Raw genomic sequence first — 20,653 nt, 5'->3', positions numbered from 1 at the left:
TGCTCCATTTTTCCCACTAAATTCCGGATAGAACCAGCAGATACACAAATTTCTGTATTTTTAACACCTCAGAACGCCATCAATCCGTTCTCTCTCCATTTCAACATGAGAATGGAATAAACGAAGGAAACAAAGGGGACTTCTCAACATCTTTTGCCTAAGGGGGTGAAGAATCCTGACTGTTCTCCAGAGGAGAGGCTGAGAAGCCGCTCCCCACCAGCAGAGCAGGTTTCTGTTCCTCAGCCTCGTGAGGAGAGCGGCCTGCTCGATGCGCCTCACGAGGGCGGGAGCCCCCTCAGCCCCAGCCGCTCCCGCCTCTCGCTCAAGCCCCACCCATGCGCGTATCGGACTGGTGAGAGCCCTTGTCACTCATTCCTCACCCGTCTCCAGCCGCGAGCGCCCAACCGCCTCACGAAGCTTCACCCCCTTAAAAACCGCTCTTCCAAGTCGCCTAACCATTAGCTTCCACCGCCGCCACTCGTGGCTTCCTTCGTCTTGGTTGGTTAAAACTGAGGAGGGGGTGGGCCCTTGAGGCTGGCTGTATTTACCGTGTGTGAGGTGAAGGCGGTTGGGCGGGAGTCGGCGCACCCTTCAGTGGGGGCTGCGGGAGCGATGGGGCTCCGGCGGAAGGGCAGGAGCCCGCCGGTGCTCAGTCCCGAGTTCGTCCTCCAGAACCACGCGGACGCCGCGTCCTACCTGGCCGTGGGCATCCTGCTGGGGCTGATGTTCGAGGTACCGGGCGGGGCGAGGTGGCCGCTGGCCGCTGAGGGGAGCGGTGCCTGGTCCCGGTCCCGGTCCCGGTCCTGCTGTGGGGCAGCCGCTTTGGTGTGCCCGCCTCAGAGCCTCCTCTGTGCCTCAGCCCTGCGGCTGGGGGCCTCTGCCCCGCTCCTCCGGCCCCGTCTGCCTTTCCCCTCATCCCTGCAGGGTTTTGGTCACGGTTCTTTCTCGTCCTGACGCCCAGCTCCGTGCACCCGGACCGGGCGCCCTCAGCTCCCCCTCAGTTCTCCGGTGCCTTCTCTGCCAGCTCCTATTCGCACTTCTCAGCCAGCTCCTATTCGCACTTCTCAGCCCTTCTGCTGGCTGCTCTCTTATTTTCTTTCTCGTCTAGTTTTCTTTCACATCTGCACCTTCATTCCTAACAGCTTCCCATAAGCTCCTTTCTATTCAGTTCCGTTATGAGGAAAAATGCCCCTCACACAGAAAGCAAAGTCACTGTATGTCTCTGTTGTGACTGTTTCAAACTTTTTTCCCCTCTTCAAACGTCCACATGGTAAAACAGGTAGGAACACTATTGTAAAGGGGGTTTCAGACCACCAGTTTTTTTAAGTATGCTTAATCAGGTGGTGATTAAAAACTACTAGTCACGCTTTTGCACCGCTGCTCCGTATGCTGGTGTATTTGGCATCTTTTTCTCACTTCTGTGACAGAACTCTTCAGTGTGTGCTCCTGAGTAAACGTGTTATGCTAGTGTTGAGTAAGGGATAAGGCTTGGTAAATAGAGGTTGAAGTGAATAAACAAATACTACACTGAGTTATTTCAACATGCTCTGCCAGTTGGATAAGATCTTAGTTTAGAACAATCTGATTTATAATTACTGTTAAATTCGGACAGAAAAGAGTTATATGCAGTTGTTCACTTTATTGAGAAAGCAATTGTGATGTACAGATAATTCCCTTCTAAATGGGGACAAACTGATGTTGAGGTATAATAAGTTTTGTTATCTATGGAGGAATATGCTATAGAAGTTTATATATGAAATGCAGAACTCAGTCTTGGGATACAAGAAAAAAATGCTGGGAGTTTAACAACTTGGGTGATAAAGGCTTTGAGAACAGAAGTAAATGCCAGCACATGGGATAATGTAAACCCTGTTTGGGATCCCAAAAGGAACCTTCTATGTATCTTGATATATGTTACTTCTAAAATGGTATTGCCCTGTGTCTTTCTACTGTTAAAACAAAAATGTTTTTTTTTTTTTTTTTGAGTTCAGTCTCAGAATTCCATTTGTGTTAGCTCAGGCTTTGTATATGATGCAGAAGTCGTATTCCTGTAACTCTACAGGTGTTTGGAGGGACTCTGCAGCTCCCACAGGGTCAGCATCGTTATTCTGATGAAGGTGGCTTCTTTTAAAGGAAGAAGAGAGAGTTAATATTAGTTACACCCAAGTATAATTAGTAAACTGTTTGAGAGTTATACTGAGTAGGAATTAAAGTTCAATGTTCTGCAGACTATATTCAAGGGTGGCTTGTGATGTGTTTTTATAGTGCGTGTTTGAATATACTTACTGTATAATTTAAACATGCATCTACTTTTTGATGCCGAAATACTCTGGATTGAGACAGCTTTCAGGTGCTATGCAAGGAACAGTGGTGCTATGTAACAGGTGATAAATACTCATATTGCTGTAATCTATATAAAAAAAAAACTTTTTTTTTTTTTTTCCTTTCATTCTATGACCAGATTTTTCTGTATTAGATCTCTTCCTTATACAGAACAAAACTATAAATAAATACGAGAGTTATGTGAATTAAATCTATATTTCATTTGTTCACTGTGGAGGTTTTAGACCATTTTTATAATCTGTAATTCAGTCTCTGCCAAGCAAACAAAACTACTGATGTTCTTCCAGTATTTTTTGGTGACATTTATCATGTTTCTATATTGAGTGCTTCATAAGTGTTACTGGACTTGCCTTCACAGCTGTTATTTCTATTTTCTTTTGGTCTTGATTTCCTCTCTGTATTAAAGAGAAATTATTTTTAACTTTTAAGTTTGAAGCACTGAAGGGCTACTTTTTTTTTTGTCTTTTTAATCAATGCTTTCTACTGCATTTTATGCTTTCTGTGATTTCAGCTGCAGCTGTCAATAACAGACGTCCAAACCTAACCTGTGGTACCTCGGGGTTATACACTAATAAGTCAAAGAAAGTGTAAATGAGACTTTTCACAGTTGACTAACTATTGAAAGATCTGCTGAGGCTTGCATAGTACTATGGTAAATACAGGATTTTCTTTTCAAGATGGCTATTGCTCATATTTTTAAGACCATATAAGAAAACAATAAGTATGTTAGAGTTAGAAATGAGCATTGGAATGCTATAAATTGAATTATAAGAATTTCTTTAAAGAAAAACTCTTATACTTAAGACTGTTTATCCACCTTAATTGTGCTTCCCCATACCTTAACTTTGCTGATTATAATGAGGTCTAAAGATGTGTGTAAGGAGATCCGCTCTGATTATAACATGCTGAAAAGTGGCAGTTAAAAAACAACAGGTAAAATAGTAAAGTTTTTATTTTCTCCTCTGAGAACCTTTATAGTCTTCTATGTGCCCAATACTGCTCCTTTTCCTGAGAACAGGGTGGCGCTTGTCTTCTAAAGAAACCTTTCTTTTAGTTCTTCTTAAGCCTCTAATATCTTTTCAGAGGAAGCTTCATGTGATTTTTTTCCTCCTTTTAGAAAAATTTACATTATCCTTATATCCACGGCTGTCTTACCACAGAATACCACTTAATTGGGCTCCCATACTTCCAGTAGAGTAGAGAGTTTGTAGTGTCATGTTGTATGCTTCGTGGACAAATGGACAAGCTAACCTGCTGGGCTCGAGCAAAGATGCTTACTACCCTCTTCTCCCAAAGAGCATTTAGAAAAAGAGAAAGCTTATTCATAGGAGAGCTAACTTCCTGGTATGCCTTTGGGATATGATCATAATACTTGAGTGAATTCTACTGAAGGAAGCATATGATTTCAGTTCATTTTAGAGTGAAATAAGATTGCAGTGAACATGCAGGGTAACAGGAACTATGTTAATGAAGTAAATATGAAGAGGGTATTTTGTAAAATGTGAAGTACAAGCTTAACAGATTTGTAAGCTATGCACCCATTTACTTTATAGATTGCTCCTTTTCCATTTTTTTTCCATTGCTCCTTTGCCATTTGAGCTGCTCTGGATTCTGTAATAAGGCTTTTCTCACAGCCTGCAGTCATCCACAGTCTCAGAAGGCAGCACAGCAGAGCCACAACCATTGACCACTTTGCTGTTGTCATTTTGGCATGTACAATGAGAGGGAAGAGGCATGGTCCCGAATTAAGGAATCTGGCAGAAGTTGCACAGTGCTGTCAGAACACCTCTCTGCAAGGGAGTGTGTTGCTGCGGGTCCTGGGTGATGACTTACTGAAAGCAAACGGTTCAGTTTTAGCTTGGTGCTGGTGACATCAATCCCTATGTAACCACCTATGTTTTCCCTGTCTTTCCAGGAGAATTGTCAATGGATTTGTCTGGTCTTTGAGCTGGTGATGCTCTCGCTGTTTATTCTCACCACTGAGCACATGAAAGAACTTTCACAGCTGAGCAGCGCAGCATGTTAGGAAATACATCTGTGTTATAATTAGTAGGGTTTTCTCCTCCCTCTTGTTTGGCTGGGTCTGTTTTACTTTGTATAACTTTCCTGTCCAGTTCACCACATCACTACTTTTGATAGCACAAACAGACAGAAACAAGAAGCAACTGGCAGACAAGAAAAAGGCAAGATCGTTCCTTTTGATGGTAGTGCTGGCTTACATGAGGTTAAATCGTTCTTGGGACTATAGTGTCTGATGGTCAATTTTGTATGCCAGAAAAAATGTTATTTTTTCTTTCCTTAATGAGAATTCATTTCAAAAGCACTCTTGAGGATTATGACTCCTCTACTGTTTAATTTCATGGGTGCAGTGTACTGAAGTGATACGCCATTTCCCCCTTTGTTACAGAGGATCTGTTGCGTTTTTGTGCCACTTGTTTGCTTTGTAGCTGGTTAAATGGATGCTTGTTTTATGTACTCCTGGATGTTCTTAGTTATACTTTGAGATAGTAGACTGTGTAACACCTGGTGAAAATAGCTTTCTTTTTTTTTTCGTTTAATTCACATTTGTGAAGATTAGTTTAAGAGAAAATGTAACAGATACAAGAAGGTATTTTACCTCATCATTTTTCAGATGAAGCCTGTTGCCGTTCTCTGATTTATAACCTAGATAACTGACTGCTTGTAGGTGGAAAAAATGTATTCACTGTGGCGGTGTAGGATATAATTCTGTATTGCGTTCTTTGCATCAAAAGAACCAGTTGTTTGTTTCCCCTTCCACTTACATCTCTGTTATAGTTCATCACTTTATCAGTTAGATCAACACGGCTGTTTGTTTTTGAAGTTGTGCAAGCCCGATAATGAAATGTTTTCAGTTAACTAAGCAAACATTTACCTTTTACCACTCAGTTGTAGGGTCATACAGTAATCCAGATTATAAACAGTTCCATTGCCATAGCTAAGGGCTACATATACTACAGGATGGAAATGGGACGACGTTATCAGGAACTGGGGATGGCTGAAAGCATTGGGTGTAGGTTTTTGGTTGTTGTTGTTTTTTTTGAATAGTCTTGCCACCAGAGGAAAAAGTAATGTAAAAATATACCATTGGTATATATTATTTCTAAGATCAATCTTACTTGTTTTCTTTTCTTGCTTGATTTATCAGACAAAAATTCATAGGTGAGTCTTACAGTTCTACTGTGATGTTTTGAATACTCAATTTGCTTATATAGAGGCTTAGCCAGTATATCACTTTTTTGAATATCTTGCAAGGTTGTGTGAAACTTTCCGTCTAGATTAATTTAGAGTCTTAACTTTTGAAATAAATAAAAGTCATTTATGCTTTTAAACACTTTAAAATGTTATTTAGTAGAACAGTGAGTAATTTGATCCTTAGCTAAAAGGACATAATTCAAGTCCTGACCCTACTCAGCAAATGTTGAAGGATTTGCAACAAGGTGAACCTCTTCATTTGTAAGAGATGAATAACACTTCGGGGACCTTGCTGATTTAAATCAAAAGTGGAAGAACATTTGTTGATGGCATAATCTTCTACTTTTGGCTGTTGTATAGTCCAGTTTATTTGAAAAATCTGATAGCTTTTTCTTGTTTCTTTTGAAATTCCAGGTCACAGCCAAGTACGTCATCATCTTTATTACTGTGCAGTACAATGTCACCTATACCATTGGTGAGATTAAATCAAATCTATTTTGTTTCTATGTAATGGAAGAGCTCAACTGTTAAAAGTTACTTTTTTTCCCCTGCTCTCAAAACTGCACTTTCATAATACAAATAATTTACTGATATTTGAGCAGCATCAGGTAGAAATCTCCTGTAGCAGAGACTAAGGTAAAATCCATTTGTGGATATAAAGGTGCTTGTGATGTGACCTCTTCATAGTGTTTGGTGTGTGTGCGTGTGTATAGATGTGTACAATTGTGTGATCAGGTTTTAAAAGAAGATCTAGATGAGTTTTGCACCAGGAATTTTTGAGGTTTTGACTCAGGAATATATTACTAGTGAATGTCTCTGGAAAAATAGTGCAGGCAGAAGTGGCATTTGATATGCAATTACTTGTTCATTGATTATATCACAGGCTGTTTTCAAACATGGAAATGGGACATTTCACACTTAGAATTCTGCAAATGTACTGTGTGTTAGGACCTGTGCCATTCCTGGTATGGGAAGCAGTTAATTGCTTTTCTTGACACCTTCTGGCCTAGTATCCTTTAGAAAAAATGTTTGGCCATATTTCTGCTGTTTTTTATTTGTCAAAGGGTAGTCTTAAAGATAGTTAGACCAAAAAAAAAAGTTTTAAAATTCCTTGATGTTTATGAAAAGTGGCAGCTGAAACATCCAGCTCATTGCCCTCTCTTAGGCAAAAGCAGAGGATTGTAAATGGTAGATACGTTAGCCTGCAAATCAGGATGAGTGTGGTTCCTCAGCAGTTGAAGTGCAAGTTATTTCTTTTCTGTTGTCTGATAGATGCGTGAAGAAAGGTGGAGCTGTTGTAAGGGGTGTTTGTAGGCCAAAGGAGAGACATCCCTAGAAAATAAGCTTTCTTCAGGCCTACTGCTCCTTCTACGTGCTTTTTAAATTGAATTTCATGTATATTTTCTCCTACACTTAAGCATTGTAAATGCAAACACGTGAAGTATTTGTGACAACAGTAATATTCTTTTTTTATAGCAATTTTGTTTTTGATTTATAGGAACATATTAGTTCTGTAAAAGTAAAATTACTTTGCAAACATGCAGCATCTCTTTAAAAAGAGATAGAAGTTACTTGTTATTTACCAGTGTGTCAAATGACTATGGATACTATCCTCACTATGTAGTTTTTTTTCTATGTGTAGTCATGAGTCTTAAAAGCGAATCTCATTGGTTCTCTACCAAAATGTAGACTGTAGGATGTTTTTGTTTGTTTTGATGGTCTGGATGAAAAAATGTATTGAGGATATAGCTCAGTGTCTGCTGCTCTCAATAGTTCATTCCTGGTTTATAATTATATCACTGTATTGAAGGAAAAGAGGATGTAGGTCATTTGAATCAGGCTTAAAAAGTAATTTTCAAAACCAGAAAATAACTGGTCTCTTGTATCAATTTACTGTAACTTCCAAGAACAGTGGTCACTGCTGCCTTTTCTTGGTTGCAGAGTATTTCTTCATAAGAATGTAAAAAATACACTTTTTCTTTTTCAGATGACAAGAGTGAACGTGTTAATTTTTATGAATATGGTCCTAAAGACATTGCTACAATCTTCTTCTACATGCTCGTAGCTATTATTCTGCATGCTGTAATCCAGGACTACATATTAGATGTAAGTTTATTATTGGGGTGTAGTTCCCTGTTTTAAATGTTATTTTTAGCCATCAGTTGCTAACAGTTTTTCTATTTTTCCAACTGTTGTTAAATGGTTGTGGAATATCTTCATGTGTAGATCATTTGAACCACAGAAGCTCAAATGTTTTTCTGTGTGCAAATAGATTTGAAGCATTTATCAATATGATTAATTATAGGAAAAAAATGTTTGAACATATCTGAACATTTTCTGTGTGAACTTTACTTTAGTGGCAAATCTTAGTAAAGCAAATTGGTGTATAAAGCGCAGATCAAAGTTTCAAATAGTGGGAGCTATGCATTTTGGTTAAGGAATGGGAGATCTGGGAATTAAGAAATTAAGAGGGAACGCTAACTCCATAATAGATGCTTGTTTTAGGAATTAAATGTATTGTTCATCTTTTTGTTTCTAGAAAATTAATAGACGTCTGCATTTGTCAAAAACAAAGCACAGCAAATTCAATGAATCAGGACAGCTAGCATTTTTCTACTTATTTTCATTTGTATGGGGAGCCAGTATTTTGAATGCAGTAAGTAAGTCACTCTATTTGATATTTTTATTTAAAAAAAAAAAAAAAAAACAGACTTGAAGTATTAAGAAGGTCCTTAAATCAATGGCCTTTTTCTTTAGGAAGAATTCATGGTGAACCCAACATTACTGTGGAAAGATTATCCCCATTCTCGTATGCTGTAAGTATTCTATTTTCAGTTTGAAAACCTGGTGCTTCTACTCACTGGATGTTTCCCTGCCCAAAATTTTAGGGACTGCTGATAAGGTAGTGACATTGGTACTTGGTAAGAATGACAATTAAGTGAAAATCTTTTCTTTTGTTTGAAAATTGACGGCTGTTTTATCCAAAGGTAATTTTTGATAATTTAAAAATCTAAAAGATATTTGCATGTATTCTTACCTTTACCTTTAAATTAACTGTGGTAGCTGACAAAGTGAAACTCTTTGCAAAATGGGACCTATAATAGGACTGCTGAACTGTTTTACACTGAAGAAATGGATATTTGCGAGTGGGTTAATAGACAGGACTTATAACTTAATTGATTTTTAATTATTATTAAGATGACTTACAGAACTCATGTTTGTCACCTTTTTTCTTCTTCATCTTATCTGTTTGCTGGCAAGGGTGGTAGAAGGAAGGGGGATCGTACTAATTTTTAGGAAGTGAGTTCTACTGCTCACATGATATACTGTTTCTGGTTTTTAGGGTCTTTTTTTCTTTCGTACTGTCTCAAAAGGTGATTGAGAACTTGCTATCAAGAAGTTTATGAACGCTAATTCAAAAAAACTGTCATCACAGGTTTGTTTTGTATTTGCAGTTCCCATGATTTGGGAATCATAAAGTATAATGAGTCAGAATGATGTATTTTAAGATAACGAATTAAAATTTATCTCATTAAAAGATGGTGAGTTTTCAAGCTTTCGTTTTCTTCATCTGAATTATTGTTTAGTTTTCAGGTAAAATTCTTCTATATTTGCCAGATAGCCTATTGGCTTCATGCACTGCCAGAACTGTACTTCCAGAAGATCCGAAAGGTATGGAGAGAAGTCATCGGTACAGTTAATTAAATATATATTCCTTTCAAATTATTCATATTAATATTTGTTTATATTGCATGTATTTGTATATTCAGTTATTTAGATACCATTTATGTATTTTATTTGCTCGCATTCCTAGGTAACTTGTATAGGCATTCTGTGGTTTCAGATTCAGGTGTTCTTTCCAGAGACTTGCACAGTAGTATGAAAAATAATCAAACTTAGTGAATGATGTGCTTTTTCTTTGGATAAGATAGTGAAACCATAACAGCGCTTATTATAATTTCCCCAATTTTAGGAAGATATTCCAAGGCAGCTGTGTTATATTTGCCTTTACATTGCTCATATCTCTGGTGCCTATATATTAAAGTAAGTATTTACATGTTCATTTTCAATCAATGTATCTATTTTCTTCATACTTAAATTAAAAAATATATAATGTTTCTGTTTTATAGTTTGCAGCATTTGGGGCTAATTCTGATGGTACCTCACTATTTAGTGGAACTCATTTTCCATGCTTCACGTCTTTTCTACTTCAGTGATGAAAACAAGCAAAAAGGGTAAATCTTTCATGTATTAATTAAAATTTAGATCTGTGGGTACTAATTGCATATAAATGGATTTCAATGTATATAAAAGTACTTAGGTAGCAAGTCTCTTGTTCTATGTCTAACGTTACCTGCTTTGAATTCCAAAAGAAGTCATCATAATTACATAGTCATAGAAGCAAATATACCAGCTCATAATCATCGTTGTAAGAGTTTGCTTAAGCTTTTTGTTAAAGTCCCATATGAGATATATGTTGGCTTCTGCTTCTATATGATGCCAGTTTACTTACGTGTCCATAAATACTTGTATGTAGGGATGACTTAAAAAAAAAAAAAAAAAATTGATAATAAAAGCAACATTCCCTGTAAATTTTTGTAGGTCTTTCTTCTTTATAGTTAGGTGCGAAAGGGAAGTAACTGTACAACATAGGAGGTGGTGTCTGAAAATCTGTAGCTGATAAGGTGTTCTCAATTATATATCTCTTGAGTAGGGTTCCTAACTATTCTGAGAATAATGGGTATGAAAGTAATGCATTTGAGAAAGAAATGAGATGTAGAAGAGAGATACGTAACGGAAGCATGCTAAGAGGGATAGGGTATGTTTTGCCATTTGAATGCAAGAAATTTTGGAGGTTCCAATTTGAAAACAAACAAACAAACAACATCGTTCCATTTATGTGTTCTTGCTTCATATTCTTCCATTTTCTGCCCAGCTGGAAGGTGTTACCATAAACACCTTGCTTTCTTTCATGCAATCCATTATGTATAAGCAGCCTCCTTTGAGGTAGTGTAGTGCTGCTTCCCTTTCTGATCTTCTCACCAGACCTATTCGTGTCATTCCTTAAAACCAATTTTAAATAGGCGTGCTGAATGTTTTCAGAAAATCCGTGTTTATGAATGCATATAGAGGAAGTGGGAGAGCTAATTTTTCATTTGTATATCCTATTTAATTGTGAGGTTTTTAGAGGTAGGAGGTTACCTGCTTTTCATTATATAACATCCAAAAGCATGAAGGCTAAATATACTGATTAGGACAAAAATCTTTTCCTGTCTTATAACTCTAATGATTAAATAAGCAACTGTGTCTCTCCCCCCGATAGTGCCTTTTTAATCCATTTAATTCATCAGTCATTTGATATTAAGTATTTTTCCAAATAAATCTTTATGTAATGGCAGTAATAATACTGATTTTTATACATTTATTTTTATCATTTTAATAGCACTCTGTTACTTGGGGTTCTTTTGTCACATCCTAGAGCAGTAAGTTGCCCCTATTCCCCAGTGAAAGCTCATTTTCTGTATTTAACACCTTGAAGCAGGACTGAATGTTTTGCAAGTCATTTTTTCTGTAATTATTGGGCCTTTCTGTAGGCTTTTTCTGTTGTTACTGTGAGGAGTTTAATGAAAAGCTCTTTGTATGTTTGAGTTTACTGAAAAGAAATGGGCTAAACTGGGAAAGCAGATTAATTTCATTATTTTGTTTTCAGATTTACCATCTGGGCTTTACTTTTTGTAATGGTGCGTCTTTTGACCCTAACTTTATCCGTCCTCACGTTTGGATTTGGTCTGGCCAGAGTAGAGAATCCAGGTTTTTCCATAGCAGACGGAAACTTCAACGTACTCAGTGTGAGGTATAACAAGGCTAGTAGACATCAATTAATGCTTGTGTAATGTGACACTTCAAAATATCTTTTAATAAAACAGTCCAAGAGGACAGTGTGTTTTGAAGAAATTCCCTGTTTGACACCTTTCCTTTATATTATTTAAGAAAAAGGGAATTTTGTGCTCTTCTTTCTTTTTTTTTTTTTTTTTACAGTAGTAGTAGAACAGGATATGTGTGAAAGAAGGAAGAGGTGTCTTCTTTTTTAACCGAATTGTTTATTTACTTCTATGTCTATTGTGGACATAGTATCATTTGGAAATAATAATAGCTGTATTTTAAAAATATTTTTGTACTTGGTCATTTTGAAATTTTACTACTTTTTCATCATGAGCTCATCATTTTAAAGCTCACCTTATATCAATGCTTGCAATCTAGTATGTGGGAGGGATTTTGAATCTCTGATTTTTCATTCATAGATTGAAGCCCTTTCTTGCAAGCAGTCACACGTTTTCCTATTGGCTGTTGAAAGCTATGGTCATAGCTCCTTGATAAGCATGATTGCTTTTATCAGTATGCTTTCATACAGTGCTCATTCATTTCTTGTGTGATGCACTTTATCTTGAGTAAAGCCTTCTGATATATCTGTTTTCTGTGGTATGAAGATTTAAATTGTTTGCATAGTAGACTTTTGGGGAAAAAAATAATGACAGATTTACGGTCTATTAATGAATAACCAAAGCTTTTATCTAACTGTCTCTAAAATCTTTAATTTCATTAGGATTAGCTGCCTGGGTGCTATTTGTTTAACGCAGGCCTGGATGATGTGGAAATTTATAAATTTTCAGCTGAAGAAATGGAGAGAGCATATTAAGAAGCAAATTCCAAGGAAGAAAATATCAAACACGAAGAACAAACTGACAAAAAAGGAACTAAACAGAGGTCAGTGGCATAACATTTTAAGTTCTTTCTAGACCAAATGGTTTGATACAAGATTCATCATCTTCTTTTCTTTTCATAAAGAGCAAAAGCATCTATCTCTTGATGTGTAGAGAATATACACAACATGATAGCTTCTTCAGGAGTTAGGACATGTTCTCTAATTGGCAATAGGACAGCACTCAGAGTGCTAACTATATTTAGTGTTAACCTTGGGTGATCTTCATGATTAGTGTTATTCATTGAAGACTATTTTAATCTAAATGCAAGGAATAGTTCATGAAACTGGGCTTAATGTGTATGTTTTTTCTCTTTAAAAACTTTACAATGCTTCAAAAATTGTTTAATTTAATGAGAAGAGTCTCATCTGAAATCCCTACTATATCTTACATATTCTATTAGTTTCAGATCATTAAAATTAAATTTGTTTGCTTGTTCTTCTATGTAGAGATGTATTATGTAAAGAACATCAAACCCACTGAAAAAGAACTCCAAAGGAACATCCCAGTAACTGGCAAAGGACAAATGAAAAAGTCTTTTAATAAATGACATTATATGACTTTCAAATCCCTGTATTGTATCATATCAATTAAGCGTTATGAAGATTGTGAAATTTCATACCGTTTATATGCTACTTTGTTCCATCTGTACTGTTACACCTTTTCTTCATGTCATGGCCTGGTCTTCTTAAGCTAGTGACAGAGAAAGCTGTTAAGTGTGAAGTGGCAAGCTGTCTAGGATAGCACTTTCCTTACTGGCAGAAGAATGCTGTATAAAGCAAAAATCTGAAGGAATCAGTAAGATTGGTACAAGAAATAATGAAAAAAAACCAAAACTGTTAAACTAAGACATCATAGAAGAGATGTTGATTAATGCTTATTAGTAATTACTCAAAATATAAAAATAGTCAATTGTCTAAATAGTGACAATAATCAACTGTCACTCTATATAGAGAGCTTACCAGTGGGCCCTAACAAGTTTCTATGCTGATGTATTCATAAACAAATTGACAAGGTAACAAAACCTATCAATGAAACAAAACTGTTCAGATTCCTGACAGCAGAGTGTTGTGGAATGATCTTGCAAACAAGGAATATGTTAAAAACAAACAAACGAGCAAAACAACAATGAAAAACTAAATTCATAATCTACAATGCATTTCCTAAACTTCTAAGCTACTCAAAGTAATGCATATTATGGAGGGAGGGAAAATGAAATGTAATTTATGTATACACAACAATAGACTTCAGAGTAGCATTAATGTCTCAAGAAAGATCTTCGTAATACTTTTTCTGTAAATATCATGTCAATGATTTGTTGCAGTCAACACTTTACAATGGTCTAAATGCAGCTTAGACTTCAGGAAGTTGCCAAAGATCCCCTGGAATCTGAGATGTTATGTTGGTAGGGCTACTCTTTATTTGCCATATTTTTAATATTCCTCTTGAAGCATCTGCTACTTCTCACTGCTGGAGATAGGAGATTAGACTTAGAAGCAACTTCTGTCTGATTTCCTGTTCTTACTAACTTCATACAGTCAAAGTTCTTAAACATTTTAGATACCTAACTTGAAGTTAATTTCAACTGAAACAAATACTTGATTTTTTTTCCCCTGGTCTAATTGCTGTGTTTTTCATGTGAAGCCAAGTTGTATTTCTGCTTACTGTATTTTAATTTTCTTTATCTAAAATTACAGTTAACGTTGTCAATGGAGCAGCAAAGCTAGAAGATGGAGCATCACCAAGAATAAGAAAATCAAAACCAGTATGAGATACAAGCTAGTATCAGAAGACGTTTCACGGAAGACTGAGTTAAAGAATTGACCTTGCAAAGCTATAATTTGGATGTCTCATTATTTAAATGGACACTATCAGGTTATATTTTTACAATATTTTTGTTAATAACCCTAACTTTATGATAGGATTCTCTTGGATCTAGTTTATCCCAGTAGTCATATTTAAACTCACTTACCTTTAACAATAAAAATGGACAGATCAGTTTGAACTTCTGACTCTGTGATCAGAAATTAGTACATTTTTGTAATATTTTTATTACAGATATTTCAGGAGGCTGTCTAAATCTTAGTTGTTTGGTTTTATGTATTTATAAAATCTGAAGTCTGTACCAGAAAGTTCTTACCATATTTGTTTACCCTGTGTCTCCCTGAGAGTTATTTTCTTTATTGCACTCCTCTTACATGGAGTAAGAGGAATGTCTAGAAGCTATATAGCAAAAATATACAGAAAAATGCAAAAATGTTTTATAACTAATTTCCCTTCAAAGATTACAGATTTAGAGTGCAGATTCTGGCAGGACATCGCTAATCTTCCAGTATAAAGATGTGGACTATCTTTAGTAAAGATGCAAATTGTCTCCATTGGCAGAAATGGTAGATTGCCTGTTGAATTTTTGCTGTGGATTATACCCTTTTGTAGGAGGAGGGGAAAAGGAGGGGGAAATAAAAAGTAGCCAGTTAATATCTATTGTATTTTAGTCCTTTGGAAGTTTTGTCTTTCATTTAAAAATATTTCTAAAAAGTTAATATTTTACGCTTGCAATCACATGCCAATTTTTTTCCTCAACTGTTTTATTTTCCTTTAATTTGTAACAGCCACTTCTTAAACTTGAGTCTACTACTGTTCAGGGAGGCGTTCAAACAGTATTGCAATGAATGCTACATCAAGCATAACCTAAAGGCCTTTTTTTCTTTCTTAGTCTCTAGATAATCATTTATTTTAGTCTCTGACTCAAGGTTTTTTGTTTGTGAAGGTAGTAGTTTGCTACTTATGTGAACACTTTATTTAGATGTGGTTTTAATATTAATATGCTTATATTAAAAGGAATTATTTAACTATAGAGAGATTCATGGTATTTTTGTAAGTAACTCTCTTAGGTCTGATGTTGATACCTTAATGTTGGATAAGTTTCAGGAACACACTTTCTTATTTGCCATAACCTCCCTGTGTGAATAAATTGTAGGAATATTAGATATCTGATTCACATAAGCCCATACATTTCTACTAAAAATGTGTACCATGGAACCAGACTACATTTGCTGATATTTTTAATGGACTTAGGTACTAGTGAATGCCTTTTTCAGTGAAAGTATTACCCCCTGAGCAGTTTGAATGAGGTTTGCCTAGCCTTCAAGTATTTCTCAGCATGCTGCTCAAAAGACTGTTTTCTTTAAAGTATCCTGCAACTGCACGCCTGCAGTTCTTCTTGATTTCAGTGTGTTTATACCTAAGTTAGCAAACTTTCCAAGTGAATCCAGAGGGGGGTTTAGGCTCCAGTATCCATTCCTAGGCACGTGAAACTAAACAACTCGGAACATTAAAGGCTTTTTTGGCAAGTGTTACCAGAAAGTATTTTACAACTTGAATAAACTGATAACACTCGTGAATGTTCTTAATCCACTCACAACACTCATGATGGCCATATATTGTATATTAAAGACTGTAATTTTTTATTTAAAGTATTGTTGTAGAAATACTAGTGCAAAGTCTCAGAGGGGATTTTCAAAAGTCTTAGAAACACAGGTCCTAAGTGCCTAACAGACAAGTCAGCCTATGCTTAAGGTCTAGGCTAAAGACTATGCAATATGTTGGGGGTGTGTGTTGGGGGGTTGTTTTGTTTTTTTTTCACAGCTTTATCAGTGTGCTTTTTCTTCCTTCAGAGAACTATGAATGTCACAGAGTAACGATCAAATTAGATGTTAACTTGTTGGTGTTTCAACCGTGTAGCCTTTGCTGAAGTTGCATAAAATCTGTTAGCACAGATGTTGAGGCATGTTCCCTAGTGGTGTGATGTTATGATGAATGATCCTGTTAAGTATTTTTAAAATATAAGGCATTAATTTATGTAAATCTTAAGACTTTCAGAGCAATTGTATGTAGTATTTTGTAACAATCTAATTGTAAACTTTATAGGGTAGAGGTCCTCTGCATAGTCATGCGTGTGCACACCAAAATGTAAAATACTACCATTCATCTGCTTTGGAAAACCAAAATTATATTCTCTTACTTCTAACCTTCCTTTCCTCTCAGTGAGTATCTAAGAATTTTTTTGTTTTGTTTTAAAGATAAAACAGCATCTTTTAGTGCAGAAACTCTTACATTACAAATTTGCATTTCTGGTTTTGAACAGTATGATAGGAATGAACAGATTGTCTTGATTTTGGGGAAAAAAGTGAAAAGAAAAATTCTTAAGCTGATACATTTTACATCCTATTCTTACAAAGGTTTTGAGTTGACCACCTGAAGCAGAATAGTTTGAAGACTGTATAGTGGCATAGGGATTTGGATGATGGTGTTACTCTTGCCTGCTCCTGTTTAAAAATCTACTAAAAACTAATTATTCTGAGTAAGTTCTAAACATGCAGGATGTTGTCTTGGAGCTAGAGTTAGCAAATTCTGAAAACATGAGAATTTCTAAATGCTCAGTGTTTTGGAATGCTGTGTGACTATGTAAATTGTTTCATTATGTTGTAGATAAGTGAATTGGGATGACGAAAGCAATGTTTTGTCTGTATTTGTTTCTTAGTATTAGAATGGGTTGCTACATCTACTTAAATTGAAAGCACACTTGTACTGCCTTTCTTAAACCATCTGAATGTTGACTTTCACCACAGAAGGTTCTAGTAGTTAGAGAAATGGGCGGAAGAGCACTGATATATTGTAAAGTATAGAATTTTAGGTGTTTAGCTTTAAGTGTCAGTAGCTGGCACTCACTTTATGAACTTACTGACCAGAAACAACAGAATAAAGTTTACAAACAATATCATTCTAACACTTCTGTTTGATGCTGTTACAATTATCTCCTAAAATGTAGAGTTACTCTACCTTGAAACCAACAGTGTACTGTGGGTTATACTGAATGTGTGTCTGTCTGATTGCAACAAATACACTGGCTTGTTTTTAATTCTACTTAAGCTGTATTTTCATTTCAGTTAATTTGTGTGTTTTTTCTGGGTAACCAAATTGAGTGTTGAAATGTGTGGTTTTTAATGCAATATGAACACCTGAATTCAGGTAAACATAGAATCATTAAGGTTGGAAAAGACCTCCAAGATCATCTGGTCCAACCACCCCCTACCACCAATGTCTCTCACTAAACCCATGTCCCTAAGCACCACGTCCAACCTTTCCTTGAACACCCCCAGGGATGGTGACTCCACCACTTTCCCTGGGCAACCCATTCCAATGCCTGACTGCTCTTTCTGAGAAAAAATTTCTCTTCATTTCCAACCAAAACCTCCTCTGGTGCAACTTGAGGCCATTCCCTCTAGTCCTATCACTAGTTACCTGTGAAAAGAGGTTGACCCCCAGCTCCCCACAGCTTCCTTTTATAATTTCATCAGTCATTGTATGAGCTAAAATAATACTTTAGTGAGAGCTTGCTTTAAAAAAAAAAAAAAATTGAATACACTGCAGTGTATGTTGCACATAGGGTTTTGGTTTTTATTTAATGCGAAATCCATAATGCATAGAACAAAAACTGTTTTCAACATACGTTTGCTTCTGATTCATCACTTGATAAGATACTGATGAGGAAAATTTTCTCCATTTGAAAAGAAAAATTCTCTAAGGCTGTGTTACTGGTGCATCTAATTTTACACTGGAGTTTTGTTAATTTTTTGCTAAAACATCTTTTAAAATTGTTAATCAGTTAATTTTGGTAGTCTGGTCAGTTAAGCAGATTAGCCATGCAAAATGAATTAGTGGTCTAGAAAGAGGGGTATATATGTTGTCTGGATTTATTAAAAATAAATGAAAAACAGTCCCCCCCCAAGTATACTGCAGTTTTTCAACATCTTTAACCACTTCCTAACAGTGTTGGTTTTCTGTGATTCTTATTCAGTGCCAGAAGAGCTTTTCTCTTCCAGCTATGCTAATTAAAATTTCTTGGACACTGCATATTCTCTCTAACTGTAGTCAAGCATTCTGCAATCAAATTGCTGCAAACAGTGTATGGAAAACTTATTAAAATAATACAGAAATTAGTTAAAACTTTCCATTTGTCAAAAAGTGCCAGTTCAGTTCCAGAAAACCTGGGGATAATGCTATCCGCCTTAGTTCTGATTAACCTGGTTAGATCAGAGAAACCTAAACTAATGCTGTGTGAATGACGATGATGATGAAAAAAAATCCAATACCAAAAATTTGTTTGGGAGGGTTGCTTCTGTTCTTTTCACATTTACTGTTTCTAATTATTTGGTAAGGGAGGAAGGGATGGAAAGCTACTTCTGTCCTGCAGTATTATTGGAAAATATTGTAGCCTTGGAAGGTTGCTTTTAATGGGGCTATTCTTACCTTTTCCTTGCACTTAAACGTAAAATTAAAAAAAAAATAGTATATGGAATGGAAAGTAATCTATTCTTAGGTGGAACTTCTAATAAAGAGTGCTTGTTGATCAGTGTTTGTTTTTTTTTTTCTGTCTCTGAGCAGAGAACAATTAAATGTGCTGAAGAAACAGAACTTTCACGCTAGTTGTCCAAACAGAAAATTATCTTGGAAAATTCAGGACACAAATCAGTTACGTAGAGAGACTCCCATATGAAAGAACATTTTTTTTGAGAAGAATAATAGATGATGGAAAATGATGACCAGCTGTGTTACTGTCACATTAAAAATGAATGGCAGTGTCCAAAAAGTAAGCTATGAGTCATGTTTCCCTAAGTCTATGTATCCATTGGCTTTTTTTTGACAGAGTTGAATTTAATAAGTACATCACATAAATTAACCTTAAAGTCAAGTATGCGTCTTAGGGTATACTTTTGGCCAATTTTTTAATACATTTAGGCTTCTAAAGATTTCTTCAAATGAAAATGCACCAGCAGGTGGAGCAAATAGATAAAAATGTTAAATGTTGCAATTTTACAGCTACAATTATTACTATCAGCTTATAACTAAGTACAAAAAGTACTAAGTACAAAAATTTGAGGGAGTTTATTACTAATTGCTGTAGAGCATCGCATCAATGAAAAGTGAAAGCGTTTTATCTTTGTACCCTCCCTTATATAAAGTGAGCTAACTTTGAAATTATCTTTCTAATTGCTAAAACAGAACAAGATTAAAAATGAAAACAAAAATACACAATTCTGAGACATGAAGTTCTGAATTAGTGTTGAGTCTAAAATGTCATAGATTCAGTCTAAGTATAATTCAAAGACCTTATGACCTACATGGAAAAAACATAACATGTAGTTGTTCAAAACCAAAACACAACAGCTAAATTCCAGTGTTACTGTTGTCTGTCATCAACCTGTTCCTCCCTGCACACCCCTTTTGTTCTTGTCCTGATGAATGCTCCACTGTAATCCATAGTGGAAGAAGAGAACATCCTGCAGAAAAAGATAACTCATAATGGAAGAAGTGGAATCATTAAATGGCAGAACTCATGCTTTCAGGAGATGCAACAGGACCTCATTTCTCTTAAGGTACCCTAACACCATCAACTCTTTCCTGCTGTGATAACGTGATAAGGATTCTATCTCTACCAGTTGGTTAAAACTGAGCTCACAAGTCCAAACACATTTGTAATTGGCAAGTTCTTTTGTAGTATAACTACAAGGTAAAATCTAAGGTGAAACTTGTTTTTCCAGAACTTGACGTATTTGGATTTCTTTCATCTCTATATTCACTTGGTTTGTAATGTTTGTTTCAGAGATAGCCAGAGGCTTGTATTGTACTAGTAACTTCCTCATAGGTGCCCAATATTATTTTTTTTTTTATTTGGGAATTACTGGAAGGTGTACTTAATTGCTCCATTTGTTTGTCCCTTTTGAATACAAATTGTGGCTATGGCCCTGTAATGGATTCTGTACAAGTAGCTTGGCAGGTCTTCAGTTTGTGCATTTTCATTATTTCATGCTCTGTGAAAACGGTCTTTCAATTTTGAAAAAACATATACCACCTTTATGAGTACCTGAAACTTTGCTATACCATATTCTGCACACATCCTATTTTACCATATTCTGCACACATCCTATTTTAATGTGGAATGTTTTAATGTCTGGTTTTAAAAATTATTGAAAAAGAGGATTTCTGCTAGCAAACCTGGGGCACAGTTAAGCTGTATTATGTGAGGTCCCAGTCTTACATGTCCTTGCCTCGCCTTTTTTTTTTTTAAACAGATGGACACTGAACAGCTAGTCTGACTTAGCTTGAAAACTGTCTCTAATGTATAGCTGCAGTAGGGAATAATGGATATTATTTGTGTACTTTTTAACTTTCACTCTAACCTGTTTTAATTATTTTAAGCATTGACTTCAGCAGCCTGGCTTTCCCCTGTTGAAATGGCACAGCTCGTACTCGGTACAGCAAATCCCCCCAGC

General features: G+C 35.9%; 1 protein-coding gene across 6 annotated transcripts; it reads left to right on the top strand.

The window, feature by feature from the left end:
* The first annotated feature begins 253 nt into the window (after positions 1-253).
* LOC106041315 (translocating chain-associated membrane protein 1-like) lies at positions 254-18,732 on the top strand. Of its 6 annotated transcripts, none has more exons than XM_013189707.3 (12): positions 370-498; positions 2,855-2,995; positions 5,971-6,031; positions 7,544-7,662; positions 8,096-8,212; positions 8,314-8,372; positions 9,144-9,228; positions 9,530-9,600; positions 9,687-9,791; positions 11,267-11,410; positions 12,161-12,321; positions 14,015-18,732. In XM_013189707.3, the coding sequence occupies exons 2-12, from the start codon at positions 2,993-2,995 to the stop codon at positions 14,086-14,088; spliced, it is 999 nt and encodes a 332-aa protein (XP_013045161.1). In that variant the 5' UTR covers positions 370-498; positions 2,855-2,992; the 3' UTR covers positions 14,089-18,732. The 6 variants fall into 6 exon arrangements, with proteins under 6 accessions (XP_013045132.1, XP_013045161.1, XP_047928567.1 ...); XM_013189697.3 differs by lacking the exon at positions 370-498 and adding an exon at positions 599-732; XM_013189678.3 differs by lacking the exons at positions 370-498; positions 2,855-2,995 and adding an exon at positions 254-352.
* The last annotated feature ends 1,921 nt before the right edge of the window (positions 18,733-20,653 follow it).

This window comes from Anser cygnoides, chromosome 16 (assembly GCF_040182565.1).
Source record: "Anser cygnoides isolate HZ-2024a breed goose chromosome 16, Taihu_goose_T2T_genome, whole genome shotgun sequence".
Lineage (NCBI taxonomy): Eukaryota > Metazoa > Chordata > Aves > Anseriformes > Anatidae > Anser > Anser cygnoides.
Note: the sequence above shows the minus strand (reverse complement) of the source record. Positions and strands in the feature narration are given on the sequence as shown.